At 32.5% G+C, this 19,382-nt stretch overlaps 2 protein-coding genes and 1 pseudogene across 2 annotated transcripts; 1 reads left to right on the top strand and 2 right to left on the bottom strand.

Moving 5' to 3' along the window:
• Positions 1–4,117: 4,117 nt before the first annotated feature.
• Positions 4,118–8,570, top strand: LOC25485383 (methylthioribose kinase). Its single transcript, XM_013614577.3, has 6 exons — positions 4,118–4,452; positions 4,529–4,838; positions 5,707–5,881; positions 5,978–6,179; positions 7,210–7,424; positions 8,107–8,570. Exons 1-6 carry the CDS (start codon positions 4,264–4,266, stop codon positions 8,270–8,272), a joined length of 1,257 nt encoding a protein of 418 aa, XP_013470031.1. The 5' UTR covers positions 4,118–4,263; the 3' UTR covers positions 8,273–8,570.
• Positions 8,571–9,510: 940 nt separating this feature from the next.
• LOC25485382 (uncharacterized) lies at positions 9,511–10,452 on the bottom strand (annotated as a pseudogene).
• A 7,511-nt stretch (positions 10,453–17,963) lies between these two features.
• On the bottom strand, positions 17,964–18,945 carry LOC25485381 (uncharacterized). The gene is made up of 2 exons (XM_013614574.3): positions 18,765–18,945; positions 17,964–18,667 (listed from the first exon to the last, which is right to left on the bottom strand). Exons 1-2 carry the CDS (start codon positions 18,859–18,861, stop codon positions 18,090–18,092), a joined length of 675 nt encoding a protein of 224 aa, XP_013470028.1. The 5' UTR covers positions 18,862–18,945; the 3' UTR covers positions 17,964–18,089.
• Between the last annotated feature and the right edge of the window lie 437 nt (positions 18,946–19,382).

Raw genomic sequence — 19,382 nt, 5'->3', positions numbered from 1 at the left:
GCGATAGATGAAATGATTTATTAATTTGAAATTTTTATTTTAGTTAAAGGGTATATTAGTCATTCTGGGGTGTAATTTGTTTTTTTTTTGTGTCACTAACACCAATCTTATTTTACTAACTAAAAATTATTGAATATCAAAATCATTCTTAATAAAGTAACAAACGAATTTTATAAAATTATTATTTAATCATTTATAAAAAAATAATAATCAAATTAGTTTTTAACATTTTTATATGATGACGAATTAACCTCCAACTCATTATAACATAGTGACTAGTTTGTCCCTAATTTAAAAATGTCATGAGCTAGTTTAATCGGGAGAAATTTATTAGAGACTAAATTGGATCTTCGTGAATGGTGGTTAGGGAAATTTATACTTTACTTAACTTTTTTCGAGGGGTGGGGACGAGTTTTACCTTCTCTGTCCCCATATCCAACCATATATACATATCCATTATCAGTGGCGTAGTCAGGACCTCGGGTCAGGAGGTGCAATTTTTTTAAAAATATTTATTATCATTATTGGTATTTTTTTATACATATTATTATTATTATTATATATGTATGTATGAAGATAAGGATACAGCTACAGTTTATTCATAAATTAAAATTTTCAAAATATAGTTCATTTAACTATTAATTTAAAGACCGAATATATCGATACAAATTCAATTTTAGAGTGTACCATAGTTTTTGGGTAGCATTTAGGTGATATTGGCTAACTACAATATCACAAGTGTACAAAAGAACAAAAAACTCCTTATAAGAGAGAGAGAGAGAGAGAGAGAGAGAGAGAGAGAGAGAGAGAGAGAGAGAGAGAGAGAGAGAGAGAGAGAGAGAGAGAGAGAGAGAGAGAGAGAGAGAGAGAGAGAGAGAGAGAGAGAGAGAGAGAGAGAGAGAGAGTTTGACGTATCGGTCGATCAATGTCACATGACATTAGCACCCAATGTCCCATGAGTGCTATACATTGGTTTTTTTTAAGTATTAAGAGTAACATATATATTGGCCTATTATTATTAGCCCAATGGCATGTTGTTCTGTGTATGTTCATTAAACCAAGTTTGATGCTCAGGGGCAAGTGCAACAAAGCAGTTTTCTAATACATTAGATCGCTGACCCGTGCGCCGCACAGGTCCTATCGACTGTAATAAAGACCAATAAGTAATTTTTGATCTCAGATAAAATATAATCGTAGAAAAATGTATATCATAGAATAAAGATCAATAAGTCTTACCGACCTATTTTACCAACCCATGTGATTGATTGTAATATAAAGGAATAAAAATATATCATAGAAAAAGAAAAAATTAGATGTTAAATAAAAAGTGGAATACAATTGTATTAACATTAACATACTTAATCATAAATTAAGAAATACTTTTTCATAGACCACATTTGACCTTATAGCAGTATCTTCACCATATTTATTGGTTAACAATATCTTCAATTAATAATGTTAAAACACAGATATTATCAGATATATTTTGTCTCTCTTTGATATAATTTTGTTATAGGGAAACGTCTCTCTTCTATATGATTGTTAAGTTATACTCCTTCCGACCCTTTTTATAAGAAACAAATGGGTCAACAAAAGTTAATGTATTTGGTCTATTTAAGTGATTGCTATGTTATACTCTCTCTTCCATATTTAAAATTAATTAGCATATAAGGATTGGCAATGTCCTTGCTTGGAGCAAGCTTATTCTGAACATTTTTTTCCTGATTTAGCGTTTATTGATTTTCCCTGCTAATTAATTTTAAATGCAATTACATAAAGATTCATTCTGTTGGCTAGGTTGTATACAGACATACAGAATTCAACCAAATAATCAAATTGCTCAATTGGATTATAACATAAAACAAAATTCATTCAATTGCCAAATGATTTCACAGGATGATTAATGTTATAGTGGGCATGGATCAAAAAGAAAAGTTGATACTTCATTACATTGATAGTTGGGAAAATTGAAGTATCAAGACTTGAAGAGAAAAAAAAAACGACATCACAACATAATGATAACAACACAAAACAGAAAGTTGCACAATTTTTTTAAAGAGATCCCTCAATAGAAACCACATGACACAAATTGCAAGCTTCATTGGGTATGACAGTAACATAGACAGTCTAGTTGCTTCCAGCAACTGGTGCACCAATCTTCATCCTTACACTTTCATAAACATTGCGAGCTTCGTTGCGAGCTTCGACAAACCACTTCCACTCCCCACCTATCTAGCATTGCTCGTAAGGAGTCGAGCCAAAGATCAAAACACAGTCCCAACAATTTCCACAATCATCCACCATTTTCATAGTTTTTGCATCATTGTCTTCCTTCATACTTCAACATCTCACAGACAAAAAATTAATCATTAGATTACGTTTTTAATGATATTAACTTAAACAAAAACCACACATATAAACTTATATACCAAATCATTTTGTTAACATCATGATCAGTAAGCTTTTTCGTCACATCATACTCAGTCAATTTTTTCACAAAATCAACTTGCAAGTTGTTGAAGTCATGGCGATAGGAGAGAGCGGCTGCAATGGGGGGAGATCATTATTGAATCCTGGCTGCACAAAGGTTTTGTCGATCACAAATTTCATGGGAGATAACATAACAGCCCCCTATTTAAAAAACAGAAGAAAAAAAAATCAGTAAATGATGGACAACAAACAAAGAACAGACATGAAAATTTCTTCTATCCAAACCATTCTCTTCTCCAATTCAGCCATTACCTATATCCAAAACCTATTTTGAAAACAATCTTCTTGGTTCAATGTCAATATATGTCAGAGTTATCGATCAAAGGACCTATCATATAAATAAGAAGGAACTTGTTATGAAGGTATAAAAACTTAGTGTAATTAACGAAAAGATATGCAGGAGCTACAGACCAGTAAGGCAATGGTAAGACAACAATGAGAGAGAGAGGAGCAGCGATGGAGAGAAAATAAAAAAGAAGAAAAGTGATTCTGTATTAGGTGTGAAACAGAAAAGTTAAACGTGAATAAGGTGTAAGGGAAAACCATTCTTCATGTGTTGGAAACTGAAAAGAGAGGCTGAGTGGAGAGATTTCTGTTTTCCATACGGCATAGAATTAGGTGCAAATAAATGCAATTCATTGTATCAGAAATTTATCAAAATGGCACGTTGTATAATACTCTGATTTTTGAAATTCATTTGGTGGAATATTGAAAGAATTTTTTAGGGTTAACACTAACGGCAATTAATGAAACAGTTTTAGAGGGAAATTTTTAGGGTTAAGTGATTGCTAACCTAATAACATTAAGGAGTAAGGGGTTTATATATTGAATTTCCCTGACCTTTAACTATGTACCTGCTTGGAAGACTTGCTGTGTGTGAAGTGACAAGATTACCGTCTGGTGCAAAGTTATAATTTGAGGAGGTTCAAAATGAATAAAAAAGAGTAATATTGAAATAATTTAAAAACTTTGAGGGGATGCAGCTGCACCAGCTGACCAAAACTTGGCTCCGCCGCTGTCTGTTATCCTACCCATACTCATTTAGTAAGGATGGGAAATCGAATCTCATCCTGTCTCGGGTTCGGATATCTCACATCCCATCTTCAAAGTGGATATTTTTTTTTATAATAAAAATAAAAGTATTTTGCAGTCCCGAGCATAATGTTGTAATACATTATCTAGCAAATAGATGATGACGATCGATGACCATGATGATGGAGAAGAGATGCCAAGAGTGTGAAATATTGAAGGAGAAAAAAGATGGCTATAATTAACAAGTGTTATCTGAAAGACCGAGACGTTGATCGTGTGATTGAAATAATTTAAGGTTTGCATTTTTAGTTATAAAAAGATAATAAATTAATTTTTTATATTCATGATGAATTTGAGTATGAGTTCGGACATATTTTAAAATCGAAAAAAACTCAAACCTACCTAAACCAAATCAAAGTGGAGAAAATCCTTCAAATTCAATCTGATTTGGCAGATATATTAACGGCATTCCATCTTGTTCAAAAAAATAAAATTGCATTCCATTTTGAATGACGTTATTATTGTAGCGTGTCTACAAACAAGAATCACGCACGCCTTTGAGAAAAAATAAAACAAAATATTATAATATGACCAGGTTCAATGAACGCCAGTTATTCACACTTCCAGTCAATTCACTACACTTTCCTGACCCAACTGTAAAACAACAACAGACACAGCAGCGTCTCTCTTCCAAAAGTAAAATCTAACATTCTGTAACACCATTGCTCAAACCACGTTACCATGTCGAATTTCTCAGAGTTCAAACCTCTGAACGAGAAAACGCTCATCGAATACATAAAATCCATCCCTGCACTTTCATCCAAACTCGCCAACAATTTCTCCGACTTATCCGTCAAAGAAGTCGGAGATGGCAACCTTAATTTTGTCTTCATCGTTTCCAACACCAACGGTTCTTTTGTCATCAAACAGGTATCATCATACATAACCTTCCAAAAATTCCTTCTTTTTTCAATTTTTAATAACGGGTTTCATTGCATTGTTGTAGGCTTTACCATATGTTCGTTGCATAGGAGAATCATGGCCAATGACGAAAGAAAGAGCCTATTTTGAGTCATTGGCATTGAAAGAAGAGGGTAAATTGAGTCCTGATCATGTTCCTGAAGTGTATCATTTTGATCGTACTATGTCTTTGATTGGTATGCGTTATTTGGAGCCACCACATATAATTCTCAGAAAAGGGTTGATTGCTGGTGTTGAGTATCCTTTGTTGGCTGATCACATGTCTGATTTTATGGCTAATACACTCTTCTTTACTTCTTTGCTTTACCGTTCTACGACGGAGCATAAACGGGATGGTATGAACTTTCCCTTTTCACCTTTTCATACCCTCAACATATTTATTTATTTGCAATTAAAAGTTTGTTACTCTAAGTCTATTTGTCCAATACAGTGTTTGAAAGCATCGTACTTTCCCTGAAATTCAATTGAGCTTATTTTTGTATTGGAAACATTGGTTCCTTGATGTGTAGTTGTCAATTGTCTGTGATTTGCTTTCTTCTTATTAGGCGCTGTTTGGATAAACAACTCATTTTGCAGCTTATGTATAAGCTCCCTCTTTCTATAACAAAAAAGCTATTTTCATAAGTTCTCCCAAACAAAAAATAAGCTGATAGCAACTTACAAACATGCAATAAGCTATTTTCATAAGTTCTCCCAAACAGTCTCACATGTACTTACAGTTCAAACGGCCCTTTAGTAAATATTTGAGCCTTTGTTAAGTTTTTCATTTGAAAATGGATGGAGTAAATATTTGAGCCTTTAGTAAATATTTGAGCCTTTGTTAAGTTTTTCATTTGAAAATGGATGGAGTAAACGATGTCGCCTTCTTGTGCCTTACAGACAATTAATGTTCTTAAACACATAATAGTATATAAATCACATGGGCTAGCCTGGTGGTGTAGGCTTTAGACCTTGAGGTGTGTTCCTTTCGAGGTCTCAGGTTCGGATCCTCATAGTGCAAATTTTTGTGGGCTAGTCCATACCGAGCTTGTTCTGGCTTTAAATGGGCCCCCACTAATGGACGGTGGGATTGATCCCCTGGATCAGTTGGTCATTGGGCCGGATGCCGAGTTTTAAAAAAATAAACATAATTTTATTTATATTGATATCACCTTAAGACATGTTATGTTACCAGTAGTCTTGAGTTATCCTTGCTTCATGCAGTTGCTGAATTTTGCGGGAATGTGGAGTTATGCAGGCTCACTGAGCAGGTTGTTTTCTCTGACCCATATAAAGTTTCTGAGTATAATCGTTGGACTTCACCTAATCTTGACCGTGATGCTGAGGCTGTTCGGGAAGACAATCTACTAAAGCTTGAAGTTGCTGAGCTAAAATCAAAGTATTATATATGTCTCACACTCTCACTTTTTTTCTTCTTTTAATGCAGTAGTTTTGTTGTTTGGGTTTTTGTTGATGAAAATTTATGTTCATTCAGGTTCTGTGAGAGGGCTCAGGCACTAATACATGGAGATCTACACACTGGTTCTGTGATGGTTACACGTGAATCAACTCAAGTTATTGATCCTGAATTTGCATTTTATGGACCAATGGGTTTTGATATCGGAGCATTCCTAGGAAACTTGATTTTGGCTTTCTTTTCTCAGGATGGACATGCTGATCAAGCAAACGATAGAAAAGTAGGTCCTCTTTTTCCATGTCTTTATTGGCCCATTCTTTTCATTCTATTCTGAATTCGTTACTAGACATATATTTTCTGGTGGTTCTTTGTGGTCTAACTTGCAAACTTAGATCTCCATCTCTAGTTATGGTTAATATATTGAAGTTTTTATTTTACTTTGGCGGATTTGTACATGGAAGAAGCTAGTTATCTTTAAGCAGTCCTACATATCTTTAGGATATCATGACATTAGTTCTTGCAATTAAGTTTTTTATCTCTGTTGCCTTTGTTCTTTTTTTCTGAAAACTTGTTGCCTTTGTTCTTATTTACAGTTTTGAATCAATTTGTATTTTTCTCATGCTTCGTCTGCATGGTGACCATAACTAGTTCCTTGTTAGCCTAATTCAGAGAAGGAACCCTTGGTATGCATGTTGATCTGGTATCAGGGTCACACCATGTGAAAAATCTAATGCATAAGCCACAAACAAAGAAAAGGAAATTTCAGAAAGGTAAATTACAGAAAAGAAAGAGTAGAGCCCCTGGCTGTGGAAGAAGCTTTCTTGCCCAAGGCATAAACAAAGACGATATCATGCCTCACGTGAACAACCCTTGACCCCTTATACTACCATTCTCTCTCCCATTACTCTGTACGTTGAACATGTTTTTGGCTTTTCGCTTTCCTAACTACTTTTTTCCGCTCTACTGGTTGTTGTAAGCCTGTGCAAATAGACTTGTGGGATTTGGGGTTGTATTTGTATATGCGTAACCCATTTTTTTCAGATAATATTAGATTTCTTAGCCCAACACTAGTAACAATTGAAGACTTGGTTACATGATAGAGTAATTCTCATGGTTTCTCTTTGATGTCCAGCATATGATATTTTTTAGGGAATCAACATTGTGGATATGCAAAATGATCAGACAGCTCTCCTACATTGACTAGTTTCTAGGAGTACTCTGTCTGTGTTTCAGTTTTCTCTTTATTGAGGTTTTTTTATCCTCCAAACTTTGCGTTTCTATATCTTTCTTTAACACACTATGTTATGCAGGCATATAAGGAATGGATTCTTAAGACAATTGCAGACACTTGGAATCTTTTCCACCATAAATTCACTGCACTTTGGGATGAGCATAAAAATGGTGCTGGTGAGGCATATCTTCCAGGAATCTATAACAATCCTGATGTTCAACTACTTGTACAGAAGAAATACATGACAGATTTATTTCATGACAGTCTCGGATTTGGTGCTGCCAAGATGATAAGGTATCTCTTTCTCTTAAATATATTTTTCCTCTTTTAATAAAAATATAATATGAGGTTGCAGTAATCATTTTCACTTAAATGCTACAGAATGTCCATGTTTATGATTTATGGGTTACAATACAATCATTAGAGAGATAAATGGAGTAGTTTCTATTGTCGAAAAGATGGTAGAGTCGCATCTTAGTTTATTTGGGCATTAGAAGGGGAAAACTATAAATCAAATTGTATTGAGAGATTACGAGGTCAATTATCTATCTTTAGGCTGGCATTGATAGAGCGTTATAGTGATATAATCCATGTAATCGACCCTACCTTGTGGAAAAATGTATGGTTTTTGTTTTAATATATATTCACGGTCTTGCAAACTAAGAGCTTAAACTTTTAGGATAATTGGTCATTTACACAGTACAGCTTTATTGACCAAGTAATCAAGTCCAAAGGGCTCTTGTTTGAGCAGGAATGTTAGATATATAAAAAAAAAAAAAAAAAAAACAGCGGATACCATTATGCTAATCTAAAAAAAATAAAACAGTGGATACCATTACGCATCTTTTGTTCTGGTGTTATATTCACTAGGCCTCCAGGAAAAATAAATAGGTTCCAAAACACCTGTTCGTGTCAAGTCCAGAGTAAGATTGAGGTGTCACGACTAACTCTTCCATTTCAATTATTTGATACACAGGAGAATTGTTGGTGTGGCACATGTTGAGGATCTTGAATCTATAGCTGACACTGGTAAACGGGCAACTTGTGAACGGCGGGCACTTGATTTAGCTAAGATGCTTTTCAAAGAAAGAAGAAAATTTGAGAGCATTTCTGAAATTGTCTCAGCAATTCAGCAATTTTAGTTGTGACAAGGTTTTGCTATATCAATACCTTGACATCCATCATTTATCTGTTTTCAAAATATATCATCTCTTAGATTTTTCCCGAGTGAGTACTACTTGATAGCTGTTTCCCTATCAAATTATGTATAGTGAATAAACTTTCTCGGTTCCTCTCCATGGGAAGCTGGGAGATGGTACTGATAGCATAACAGTTTCTAATTGTTGTACACCCCATCATTAAATGTGTTGTTCTGGAGTTTCGTGTGATTACTTAAGATTCCATTAGAAGTTATTTTTATTACGATACTTAATTATCAAGTATGATGGATCCGGCGCTGCTTCTACCGATTTAATATTTTAACTTTAATGCTCTCGGATTTAGATAGTATATTTTACATAATATTCAATGGTTGCAATGGTGCTAATTTTCCCTTTTCATTGGTTCTCTAATTCCTTGTTCACTGCCTTCTCTCTATTATCCTCTAACTTTTAGTTAGTGGAAGTAAAGTATATGGCTGTTGGATTATGGATGTGTGTCTACATGGTATTGTCATGGTGGGTTGTACAGAAAATTTGGGGCGACATAGGAAGGAAAGGGAAGAGGGGAAAATCCAAATTTTGCAAGTATTTTTTTTTTTTTTGTTGAATATATTTTTAAAAGGGAATCTGAGACTGCAGTGTCATGTTTGCTCATTAATCTGAGCCAGCATTGCCAAATACTCAAATAGACATCCATTTTCCATATTAGTGTTTTTTTTTTTTAAGAAACTAAAATGGGATATATTAACAAAAACAGAGACGCCTCTTAAGCACAAGGTGTACTAAAGAGGGCACTCGAGCACAAAGTGTTTGTCAAATAATTACAAAGGCAGGCATCAGCCGATATCCAAACAAAACAAAGGGTCCGACCGCCACTGCTCACAGCCGTACACAAAAGAGGCGTTATTCGGCCATATTAGTGTTTTTTGAAATAGGTTGAGACCAAAAATAATGGAATCTTATTTTGTAGGGAGGTAATCCCATAAAAAAGGTCTAGGAATTTTTCTGCAAGATCTTGTGCAATAACTGCTATATCTACAAAGATTAAAGATATATTTAAACCTTTAATGAGTTATATAATCGATCAACATTCAACAAGATCTTGTGCAAAATAAAAGCTTAGATTTTCCCCACTTCAACACCTTGCTAGTTATACTTCAGATGCTAACCATAAAAAATTGGCATTCATAATATAAATTGTTAAGGAAGGATAAAGTTCCATTACCACATACTGTTTTCCTTTTTAGCTTACACAGCTTTGTTATGTTATTACATATGGCATCATCTCTATTCTTATTAGAACCAGATATGGTTTCTTATTTCCTTAGTTGATCTAATTATTATACATGGCTTTGTAGTCACTCCACAGCTGAGCAACTGGCTTCCCTAGCAGGTCATTAAAGTAACTTTCACTATAATCTGTCTTCAGCTTCTTGTTCAAATCTGCCACAAATCCATTTTTGAGATTATCACAGTAGTGTAAAAAGTGAGCTGTGACTTCATATCCTTGGTCCCATTGATCCCCTACACCTGCAGGACTCCATAGATCTGAAGCATAACCAGCCTTCATCCTCATGAAATCAGCTATACCTTCCGTGAGTCCCGAAGGAGCCTTGCCGTTGCCATCCCATTGCAATATATGAGCCATTTCATGATAGATCAACCCAGCAATCTCTTTTTTGACATCTTCACGATATTTCTCGATATAACCCGCACTTATATGAATAATGTCATTGCTAGCAAATGCCAGTCCATCAATGTTCTCTATAATTACGCCGACTTCTTCGACAGTTTTGATGTCAGCACTATTGTTCTGTTGAAAGAGCTTCTGTATGAATTCTGCGGCTGAGCTGAGTGTTTACTTGGCATACTCTCCACCTATTTCTTTGTCGAAACGGGCAGCACCGGTGCTGGCTTCGGCGTTGTTGGACACAACATAGTTGATTGCCTTAGCGCAATGAGCAGCTGCTAGAGCAAGTAGGAAGAACAGGACATTCTTAAGGTGTTTTTGATCCATTGTTGTTTTAGGTGTATTTTGCATCAGGCCATTTGAGGTGTTTTTATAGGAGTTTGGAGGGTTGTGCAGTTATAAACTAGCGGAGAGTAAGGGGGTGCTGGGAGCATGACACATATTATCAATTGATAATTGTGAAAGGAGTTACGTTCAGACTTCAGAGACAAGTAGCAAAATAAATCAAATTCCTACTTTATATTTTCTCTTATAAAAAAATAAAATGAGATCATGATTCATGTCTCACTATGCCACTCTATTGATGTTGGCATATGGCGACCTAGCACAAACCATCGAGTTTAAACTGTTGGTATATCTAATTAATCTGTCATTTCTACAGTATATAATTAATATTGTCTAAAAATATCTCATATATACTTGTCATTTGAGAGTTTATTAACAACTTATGTTGAAAAATTGATTGAAATGAATTAAAAAAGAACATAAAAATATGATCAGCTATTTTTATAAGTATTCCATATGTGCAACATGTATTTGTAGACATCCTTTGCATTCCCCTCCGGTCTTGATTTACATCATATTGGTTGTGAGACGAATAAATATGTCGATTTTATTTCCTTTATTAGAGATTGTCATTTGTTTAGGGATTAGTTGACTGTCTTTTCCTTTGTACTCTTGCTCTGTTCTTCTTTGCACACCTTGCTGTGCTAGAGAGTAGATTTTGTTCCCTGTGTTCTCGTGAGTTTAACTCAGTTGAAAGGAACAATGCATAAATATGCAAAGTCTGGAGTTCAAACCCCAGCCACCACAAAAAAAAAAAAAAAGATTTTGTTCTCTATAGTAATATAATTCATTTTTGGCTTGTTCAAAAAAAGAAGTTTCGGCGGTTAATACAATTTCATTATTAGCAAAAAAAAAAAAAAACTAAAATATTTAAATCAATATATCGAGGTACAAAAGAAAGTGTTGGGTTATCTATCTAAATAGAAAGAGTGTGTGTATCATATAAGCACAACTCAATTAGTAAGTGCAATGATAATATTATGCAGAGGTTGAGGTTCTAGAATTTCCACTTCTCTACATTTAAAATCATTGACCCTATCTACTAAACTATTGACAAAAAAGAATGTGTATTGTTAACTCAATGGCAATGTCAAATATGTTGATCGGGACAAAAATATTTTGTAACTTTTTCAATGAATAGCAATATTATAAACTTCTATAAAGTACATAATTTTATGACAAAGTACTCATAAACATGCTTCTACAAATTGTATTTTTGTTCTAGGAATGCTTCTACAAATTGTATATAATCACAAGTTACTTTTCATATTCTGTAAATATTTTATGATTTCCTCATCGTTGATACAGTAAGAGATATCATTTGAGAGCAATAATTACACAATCAATAAACTATTATGTTCAACACATTCAATTCTTATGCAGATCTGAATTATTCTCACTACTAATCAATGTATTTCTTTATATCATCAATACTTATATTCCTAAACAAAAAGAAAATAGGTTGAAACACAATGCCACAAATGACACGGCGTATAATATGCAAGATACTCAACTAAAACACCAATCGATCATAAGCCCTTTGTTTCATCAGGAGCTGGAAGCGTTATACATTTTTGCAATTTTTCAGCATCCCATGAATAGAGTGGCGGAGTCAGGAAAAAAAGATAGGGTGGGCTATAAATAGTGATGCAACTTAATTTTCTTATAAGTACATTTTATCATTGGTTAGTTCGAATAACTATAGACTTGTTATTTGTTGAATATAGTTCAAGCTAGCATTTTAAAATCTGAATCGATTATCAACTAAGACAAAGTATAAGATAATTGATCGCACAACTAGGTCATCGATTGAACCTCACGACTGAATTGAATGACTCGACTTCTATAAACAAAAGTACTAGTATTAAATCAAATTGAATCAAACGACTAAGTCAAAAAAAAAAAGTTAAAATAAAATTCATGGCATAAAAAGTTTAAAAAAGAGTATTTTTTGAAAGAAAAAAAAAAGAGAGTTAAAGTCCCCTTTGTATAAAAAAAAAAAAAAAAAAGAGTGAAGAAACAATTGTATCCAAAAATAAGAGTAAGTAAGAAAAGATTGTTTTAAATAGAATAAAGGAGTTATGTTTTATCAACAATTATGAATTTTAAGTTTAGATTTTGCAATTTCCAACCTGCAGGATCACGGATGAAGATTTTTTTTAAAATAAAATAAAAGAATAAATGAAAATGGTTTGGGCAGGAGTAGAACCAAGCACATTAAGCTTGGCAAAAGGGGTACCAACCGCTACAGCAAGTTACAAAATCAATGTATGGTTCACAAAAAGTAATATATATAATATACATGTAAGATACAATATGCATATATATACCCGCTAAAATTTATATTTTTGGGGGTGGGCCATGGCCCACCTTGACCCTTGAGGGGCTCCGCCCCTGCATGAATACACACTGCATGTTGTAGATAGAAGACTGATGACATACACACAATTGCTCTCATATCTCAACCTATTTGGGTTGCTCAACGCATAAAAATAACATAATATCATGATAATAAATGGGCTTAATTGGACTTTTGGTCCCCCAAGTAATTTGTTGTTTACATTTTGGTCCCATAACTCGTAAAATCAACATTTTAGTCCCTCTTATTTTTCTCCGTTAGTCAATTTGGTCCCATCCGTTAGTTTTTTAATATCTAAAACTTTTGATTTGATTTTAAACCATTAGATTGCATGTCCATTGTATTTAATAGTGAACCGTCAACACCTAATTATTTTCACTTTTCATCATCTTCTCTCTTCTTTTTATTCATCTTCTTCAACGTAATCTTCATAACACCGTCATTTATTCCAGATCTCTCTAAACCCACTCATCCTCTCCAAAACCACCCACCAAACCACACCACCATGTCCTCTCCAGACTCATCCACCAAACCACCATCCTTTTCTTCTCTCACCGAACCAAAATCTCAAAGCATACACTCTATCCTTCCTTCCTTGTTTGCTTCAGACCCCACTCTAACTCTAATCAATTACTTAATGGTATTTTTTGCTTCTTCATCATACAATTTCCTTATTTCTCACTTTCTTATTTAAACACCACCAAGTTTCTATCCCACCATAATTATACTCATATCCAGATTCTTGGTTCCAGCTCCCATGCCCAAACCCATATTTACTTTCCTCATTCTTTCTTTCATACCCAGATCCAAAAAGGTGTTTAGAGATGGAAAAAAACGTCGGTGGTTGTTTGACAACGCCGGTGGTTGTGTGAGAACGGTGGTGGCGAGAGTTTGTAGAGGAAGGATTGGTTTCCGTCTTATAGAACAACATTGCATTATATTTGACTTTTTTTTCCTTGTTTAAATTAAAATTAAACAATACTGAATTTGCATTTTGTTGTTGTGGGACAATACTGGGTTTGGATTTTGTTATTGATTTTGATTTGGTTTTTTCATCTATGTTTCATGATTCAGATTTTGGATTGAACGTAAGGAAAATTTGGGGTTGTTAATAATTTGGGAGTGGGACTGAATTTTGAAATTTCCCTTCTTTTCCTTAAACTGACCGTGTGTTTGATAATGGTGATGAGTTTTAATTGAATTAGTGGGGTTAGGAATTGATAGAAATCAACGGTGATGATGTTGTAGTTGTTCATGGTTGATGTTTCTGGGTAAATGATGAAGATGATGATGGTGTTGATAAATGTGATGTTGAAGATGATGAACAAGAGTGAGGAAGAAGATGAAGAAAAGAAAAATTAATTAGTTGTTATTGACTCACCGGAAGATAAAATACACTTGCATAATCCAATGGTCATCATTTAAAAAAAAGATCAAACAGTTTAAATTAAAATAATTGATAAGATCTATGGTGGACCACTCTTAAAGTTGGTCGACCATAGACATTTGGAGTTAAAGTTAACAATTAGGGACCTTTTTGATTAACACAGCAAACGTTAAGGGACCAAAATGTTAATTTTACGAGTTATGGGACCAAAATGTAAACAACAAATTACTTAGGGGACCAAAAATCCAATTAAGCCTAATAAATAAGAAATAAAATTTTAATCCTATTAGGATAGTTTCTAACAAAGTTATCAAGCGAGTCAGTATAAAATATGAAAATTGTTTATTTTATCATATCTTTTTGATGCATCAAACATGAAATTTAAGCAAGATATGATAAATATATCATATCCTTTCTACATACCATAATCATCAAACGACCGGCCCCTTAAAGTTTGGTTGAATATGTATTAATCATTCAATTATTCAATGTCATTTCATATTTTTAAGTTAATTAATTTAAAAATCAAATCAAATTTTTTATTGAGTTTTACCTATAGAGTATTGATACTCAACCAAATTTCAGGATAATTAAGAATTTATCTTAATATAATATATGTTTAGAGTTTTCACCGTCGAAAAATCCATTGGGCATACAAGAACTGGAAGGATTCTTCGCTCTGAACCGAATATAATACAATGGTTAAGTTGTCTTTCTCCTCCTAATAGGAGAGAAGATCGAGTCCTTTTTTTTTTTTTACAAAAGATTGAGTCTTTCTTGTAACATTTTAAATTTTTCATTTGTTTTTTTCTTCTTCAACCAGCCAAAAATTACGCAAAACTTTACACTCTGTTTCAAAATAGATATTGCATTTTTGCAATGTACATTATTTACATGATTTACTTTGACCATATTTTTAATTAATATTATAAATATAAATGTTAGTATGTAATATAAAATATTCAATTTGTTTTGATATACACATTTTCAAAATATTTAAAAAAAAATCTACTTTTGATAATTGAAAATATTAACTTACAAAGTAGTGTATTAACATGTCTAAAGTAGTTGACGGTGAAATATATTTTAAAACAAAACGTTTGAAAATATGATTCAAACCTTGGTCTTCACATTTAAACAAGCCAAACCTTATGATTACAAAAGACAAATTCACTTTCTCATGGTTCTACTCATGCTTAATTTGATCGCAAAACTAATCAATGAACCGACAATTAAGCTTGCATGGATAACTATGATTAACTATCGGATAAAAAAACAACCTAAGTTATGAATCCACCCACGGTTTGCAAACATTAATAAAGAAATTTAATAAAAGCAACTATTAGACATGACAAGTATTCTAAATCTCAAACTACAATGTTCCGAAAAGAATGTAAAAATGTTTTTTTTCTTTTTTATGGTGTTAAAATTTGGACAATTTCTCAATTTGTGTATCATCATCCTTGCGCAAGCATTGATCACCTTACAACTAAACCAACAATAAATTTTGCTTATTTAATCTACAGTACCTGTATATCATGTGTGTCATAACTTATAACCATTTGGTCCATCCCAAAAAACTATTCAAACTCAAAATGCATTTAAGTTCATGAGGTCGTATGTTAATGCCAAAATTACTAGGTTAGACATTTTTTAGTCATCTAGTTCAGCCGATATTTGTCGCTCCGTCTATAAATAAAAAAAGGATAAAATTTATGTGCATTTCCTCAAGTATTTTTGTATGGTTCTTAACTATTTTTTTTTTGTTATAACAAACTTAAAAATAATTATAGATTTAAGAAAATCATGGATAGTTAAGTTAAGAACCGTACGAAAACACCTAAGAAAATACATCTAAATTTTGTCTATAAACAAAATGATACATTTAATGATTATAAAAAAAGTTGGTTGACATAAATTCTTCTAGATGCTCTTTGTTAATCTTAATAATTTGGTCATTTCGTTTAAAAAAAAGCCTAGAAAGTTTGAAATTTTTCCTTGAAACAAATTTGAATTATTCGTCAATCTAGTTTCTAAAGTATCGCTCTCTCTTTAATTTAATCCAAAAATTATTAAAAATATACTAAAATTAAATTGATGGAATTTATATTTTTTTTTACAATAAATTAATGGATTTTTTTTTTGAAGGAGAATTGATGGAATTTATATAACTGGGAGTAGTTTGTATATTTTTATAGTAAAACTTAAAAGATCAAATTGGGGAAATGTTAGATAGTAAAGCGATTAATGGTGTTTTATTGAAATAAATTTTATAATGCTCCCGGGTGATTACGAGGTTGACTTGAAGTCAAAGTCAAGAATTTACAACAAAGAATGAATGCTGGTTGCCAAATATAGTGTTTTTTTTTTTTGTTTTGTGGTGATTGCCGAATATAGTATTGTCGGCAAGAGGAAATTATATTATATACACCATAAATCATCAGCACTCATGAAATAAAATAGAGTAAACCACAATTTTAAACCCTGAATATGTGAGGCCTGATAAGTATAAATTTTTAAATGTATTTAAATGGTAAATACATCAACAAATATCTTTTTCATTAGTCGATTTGATCACTAAATTTGTTTTATTGATAATAAATGTAGGAGGGTGTATTGGATTAGGATTTTAAAGGATAATTTTTGTTTAAAAATGACTTGAGGATTTTAAAAGATTTTGCAGGATTTTGATGATTTTAAAAGACTATTAAGAATTTCAATAGATTTAATTCATAAGATTTTAAAGGATTTGAAATGATTTTATGGATTTCAAGAGATTTCAACAGATTTTAATTAATAATTGAAAAATATCATAACACATTCTCTTTCACAAAATCTCAAAAAAGACTCTCTTATTTATTTTACTTTATTTTTTACGGGAGAGCTAGAGAGAGAGAGAGGGAGAGAGAGGGAGGGAGAGGGAGTAAAATCTTAAAAGAAAAAACCAATCCTAACAAATCTCATGTTTTCATGAAAGACTTTTGGCAAAATTACACTTTTAATTCCTTAACTTAATTTCAGATAACAGTTTGGTATTTATCTTTTTTTCATTTCAATTTGGTCTTTTTTGTCCATTTTCATATGAATTTTTAAGCTTAAAATTCATGATTTTATTTTCTTATGGTCTTTCAATCTTCAAATCTATGATCCTCATCTATGTTTGCATAAAAATATTAGATTTGAAGATTGAAAATGTATATAAAAATGGACAAAAAGGATCAAATTGAAATGAAAAAAAGATAAAGGACCAAACTGTTAACTGAAATTAAGTTAAGGGACTAAAAGTGTAATCTTGCCAAGACTTTTTCATGTTAAAATTTCACTAGAAAATCCCACAAAATCCATCAAAAACTGATTTATTAAACAATCTTTCAAAATTTGAATGATTTTGAATATCACAAGACTTTTTTTAAGTGATTAAGAGTTTTGATTAAATACCACATGAATTTTTTTAAATGACAAAAAATCTTGATTGAATAACACAAGACTTTTTTTAAATTGGAAAGAGTCTTGATTGAATACTGCAAAACTTTTTTATGATAAAAAGTCTTTTAAAATTCCTTAGAATCATGATCCAATATACCGTCAAGTCTTATAATGTCGTTACACTAAAGAAGACTTGTAATTTGGTTGTTTGCTCAAGCTCAATAAAACATGACACATACGCCCTTCAAAATAAAAATAAAAACAAGAAAAACAAGAGGCATACGTTTCTCACCTTTACTACTGTCTAATGCATTTTTTTTATGGAACTATTGCCTTATATTTGATTCACTCTAATATTAAAATTATTTTCCCAATGATTATTTTTTAAAAGTTCTATTTTCTCATCATGTATAAAATAATAATATTACAGTGTAAGCCATACGTTTTCTTTTTTATAGATCATAAATTAACTCATATAAGTTTGAATTATTTAGAATATCATACAAACTTACATAGATATAACGACAAAACGTCGCTTATTCTTACATTAATATAAAGATACTATTACATAATTTATTCATCCCTTGATTAATTAGGCTATATTGCCATACTTTGCCTTATACTCTGTCCACAACTGATTAACCGTCTTCCCCAAAAGTTGAACAAAGAATTGATCACTATAACCATTCCTCATCAACTTATTCAACTCTGCCACAAACCCACTTCTTAAAGTATCACAATAATCCAAAAACCTAGCAGTTACATCATAACCTTGGTCCCACTTATTTCCTTGCCCTGGTTTGACCCAATGACTAGGTGCATAATTAGCTTTCAATCTTACATAATCTGCTATACCTTCAATTAATCCACCATTAGCTTGACCATTACCATTCCACTGCCATACATGTGTCATTTCATGATACAATACCCCTGTAATCTCCTTTCTCAAATCACCCCCATAGCTATTAACATACCTTGCACTCAAATGAATTTCATTGTTGCTTGTATATGCTACACCATCCATGTCGTCCACAAATAAACTCACCTTTTGAACATTTTTTCTGTCGGCAGGGTTGTTCTGTTGGAACACTCTCCATATAAATTGTGTGGCAGAATCTAATGTTTGTGTCGCATATTGTGCTCCTAGTTGATCACGGAAACGTACTCCACCTGGTATTAAATGTAAAATATTAGTTACATTAATTACTTACACTAGTAGTTAGATTAATTAGTTTTTATCATAACTTCTATAAAAAAATAGTAATACCTGGAGTAGAGAGGGCATTGTTGGTGACACTGTAATCAACTGCTTGAATTCCATGTATTATAGCAAGGAGTACTAAGAAAAAATAGAGAGTATGCATGATTGTGTTTGTGTTTGTGCTTGTGCTTAGAGCTCTAAGGTTAATTTCTGTTGGAGGATGAGTTTGTGGTTGATTAATGCGCAACGAGTAGTGCTTTATATAGAAAAACGGGGAAGCAAGTGGTGGAAAATTTAATGATGTATAATCATGTCATTGTTTGATTTTGTTTTAAATGCTTGTTTGTTAAGTAGCTACCTATTGAATTTTCCAACTAATTGCTGTGTGGTATGGTCCCGACTCATGACCAAGTCAAATCTTCTAGTAAGAAATGTCAAGGGAAGGGGAGAACTTGGTCTACAAGATTATATTTTTTGTTTTGGCCATGATCTTTATGACGTGTCACTACTAGAAAAAGCAAAATTAGCGAGGAAAATTAGTGACAGAAAAAATAAAATTTCTCACAAATTTTTTGGTCGCAAAATTTAGTGACGGAATTTAAGAGGAATTTCATGTTTTCCCTCACTACATATCCCTCACTAATTTTTATTTTTTTAGTAGTGTGTAAAAGTTAACAGGGTAAT

This window comes from Medicago truncatula, chromosome 1, assembly GCF_003473485.1.
Source record: "Medicago truncatula cultivar Jemalong A17 chromosome 1, MtrunA17r5.0-ANR, whole genome shotgun sequence".
NCBI lineage: Eukaryota > Viridiplantae > Streptophyta > Magnoliopsida > Fabales > Fabaceae > Medicago > Medicago truncatula.
This window is presented reverse-complemented; position numbering and strand designations above follow the sequence as displayed.

What these genes read in the sequence shown, in the direction of transcription:
- LOC25485383 (XM_013614577.3), top strand. Translation starts at nt 4,264, where the DNA reads ATGTCGAATTTCTCAGAGTTCAAACCTCTGAACGAGAAAACGCTCATC. An exon ending in GTTCTTTTGTCATCAAACAG is followed by an intron (nt 4,453 to 4,528) that starts GTATCATCATAC and finishes GCATTGTTGTAG; the next exon opens with GCTTTACCATATGTTCGTTG. An exon ending in GGTGCTGCCAAGATGATAAG is followed by an intron (nt 7,425 to 8,106) that starts GTATCTCTTTCT and finishes TTTGATACACAG; the next exon opens with GAGAATTGTTGGTGTGGCAC.
- LOC25485381 (XM_013614574.3), bottom strand. Translation starts at nt 18,861, where the DNA reads ATGCATACTCTCTATTTTTTCTTAGTACTCCTTGCTATAATACATGGA. An exon ending in CAATGCCCTCTCTACTCCAG is followed by an intron (nt 18,668 to 18,764) that starts GTATTACTATTT and finishes ATTTAATACCAG; the next exon opens with GTGGAGTACGTTTCCGTGAT.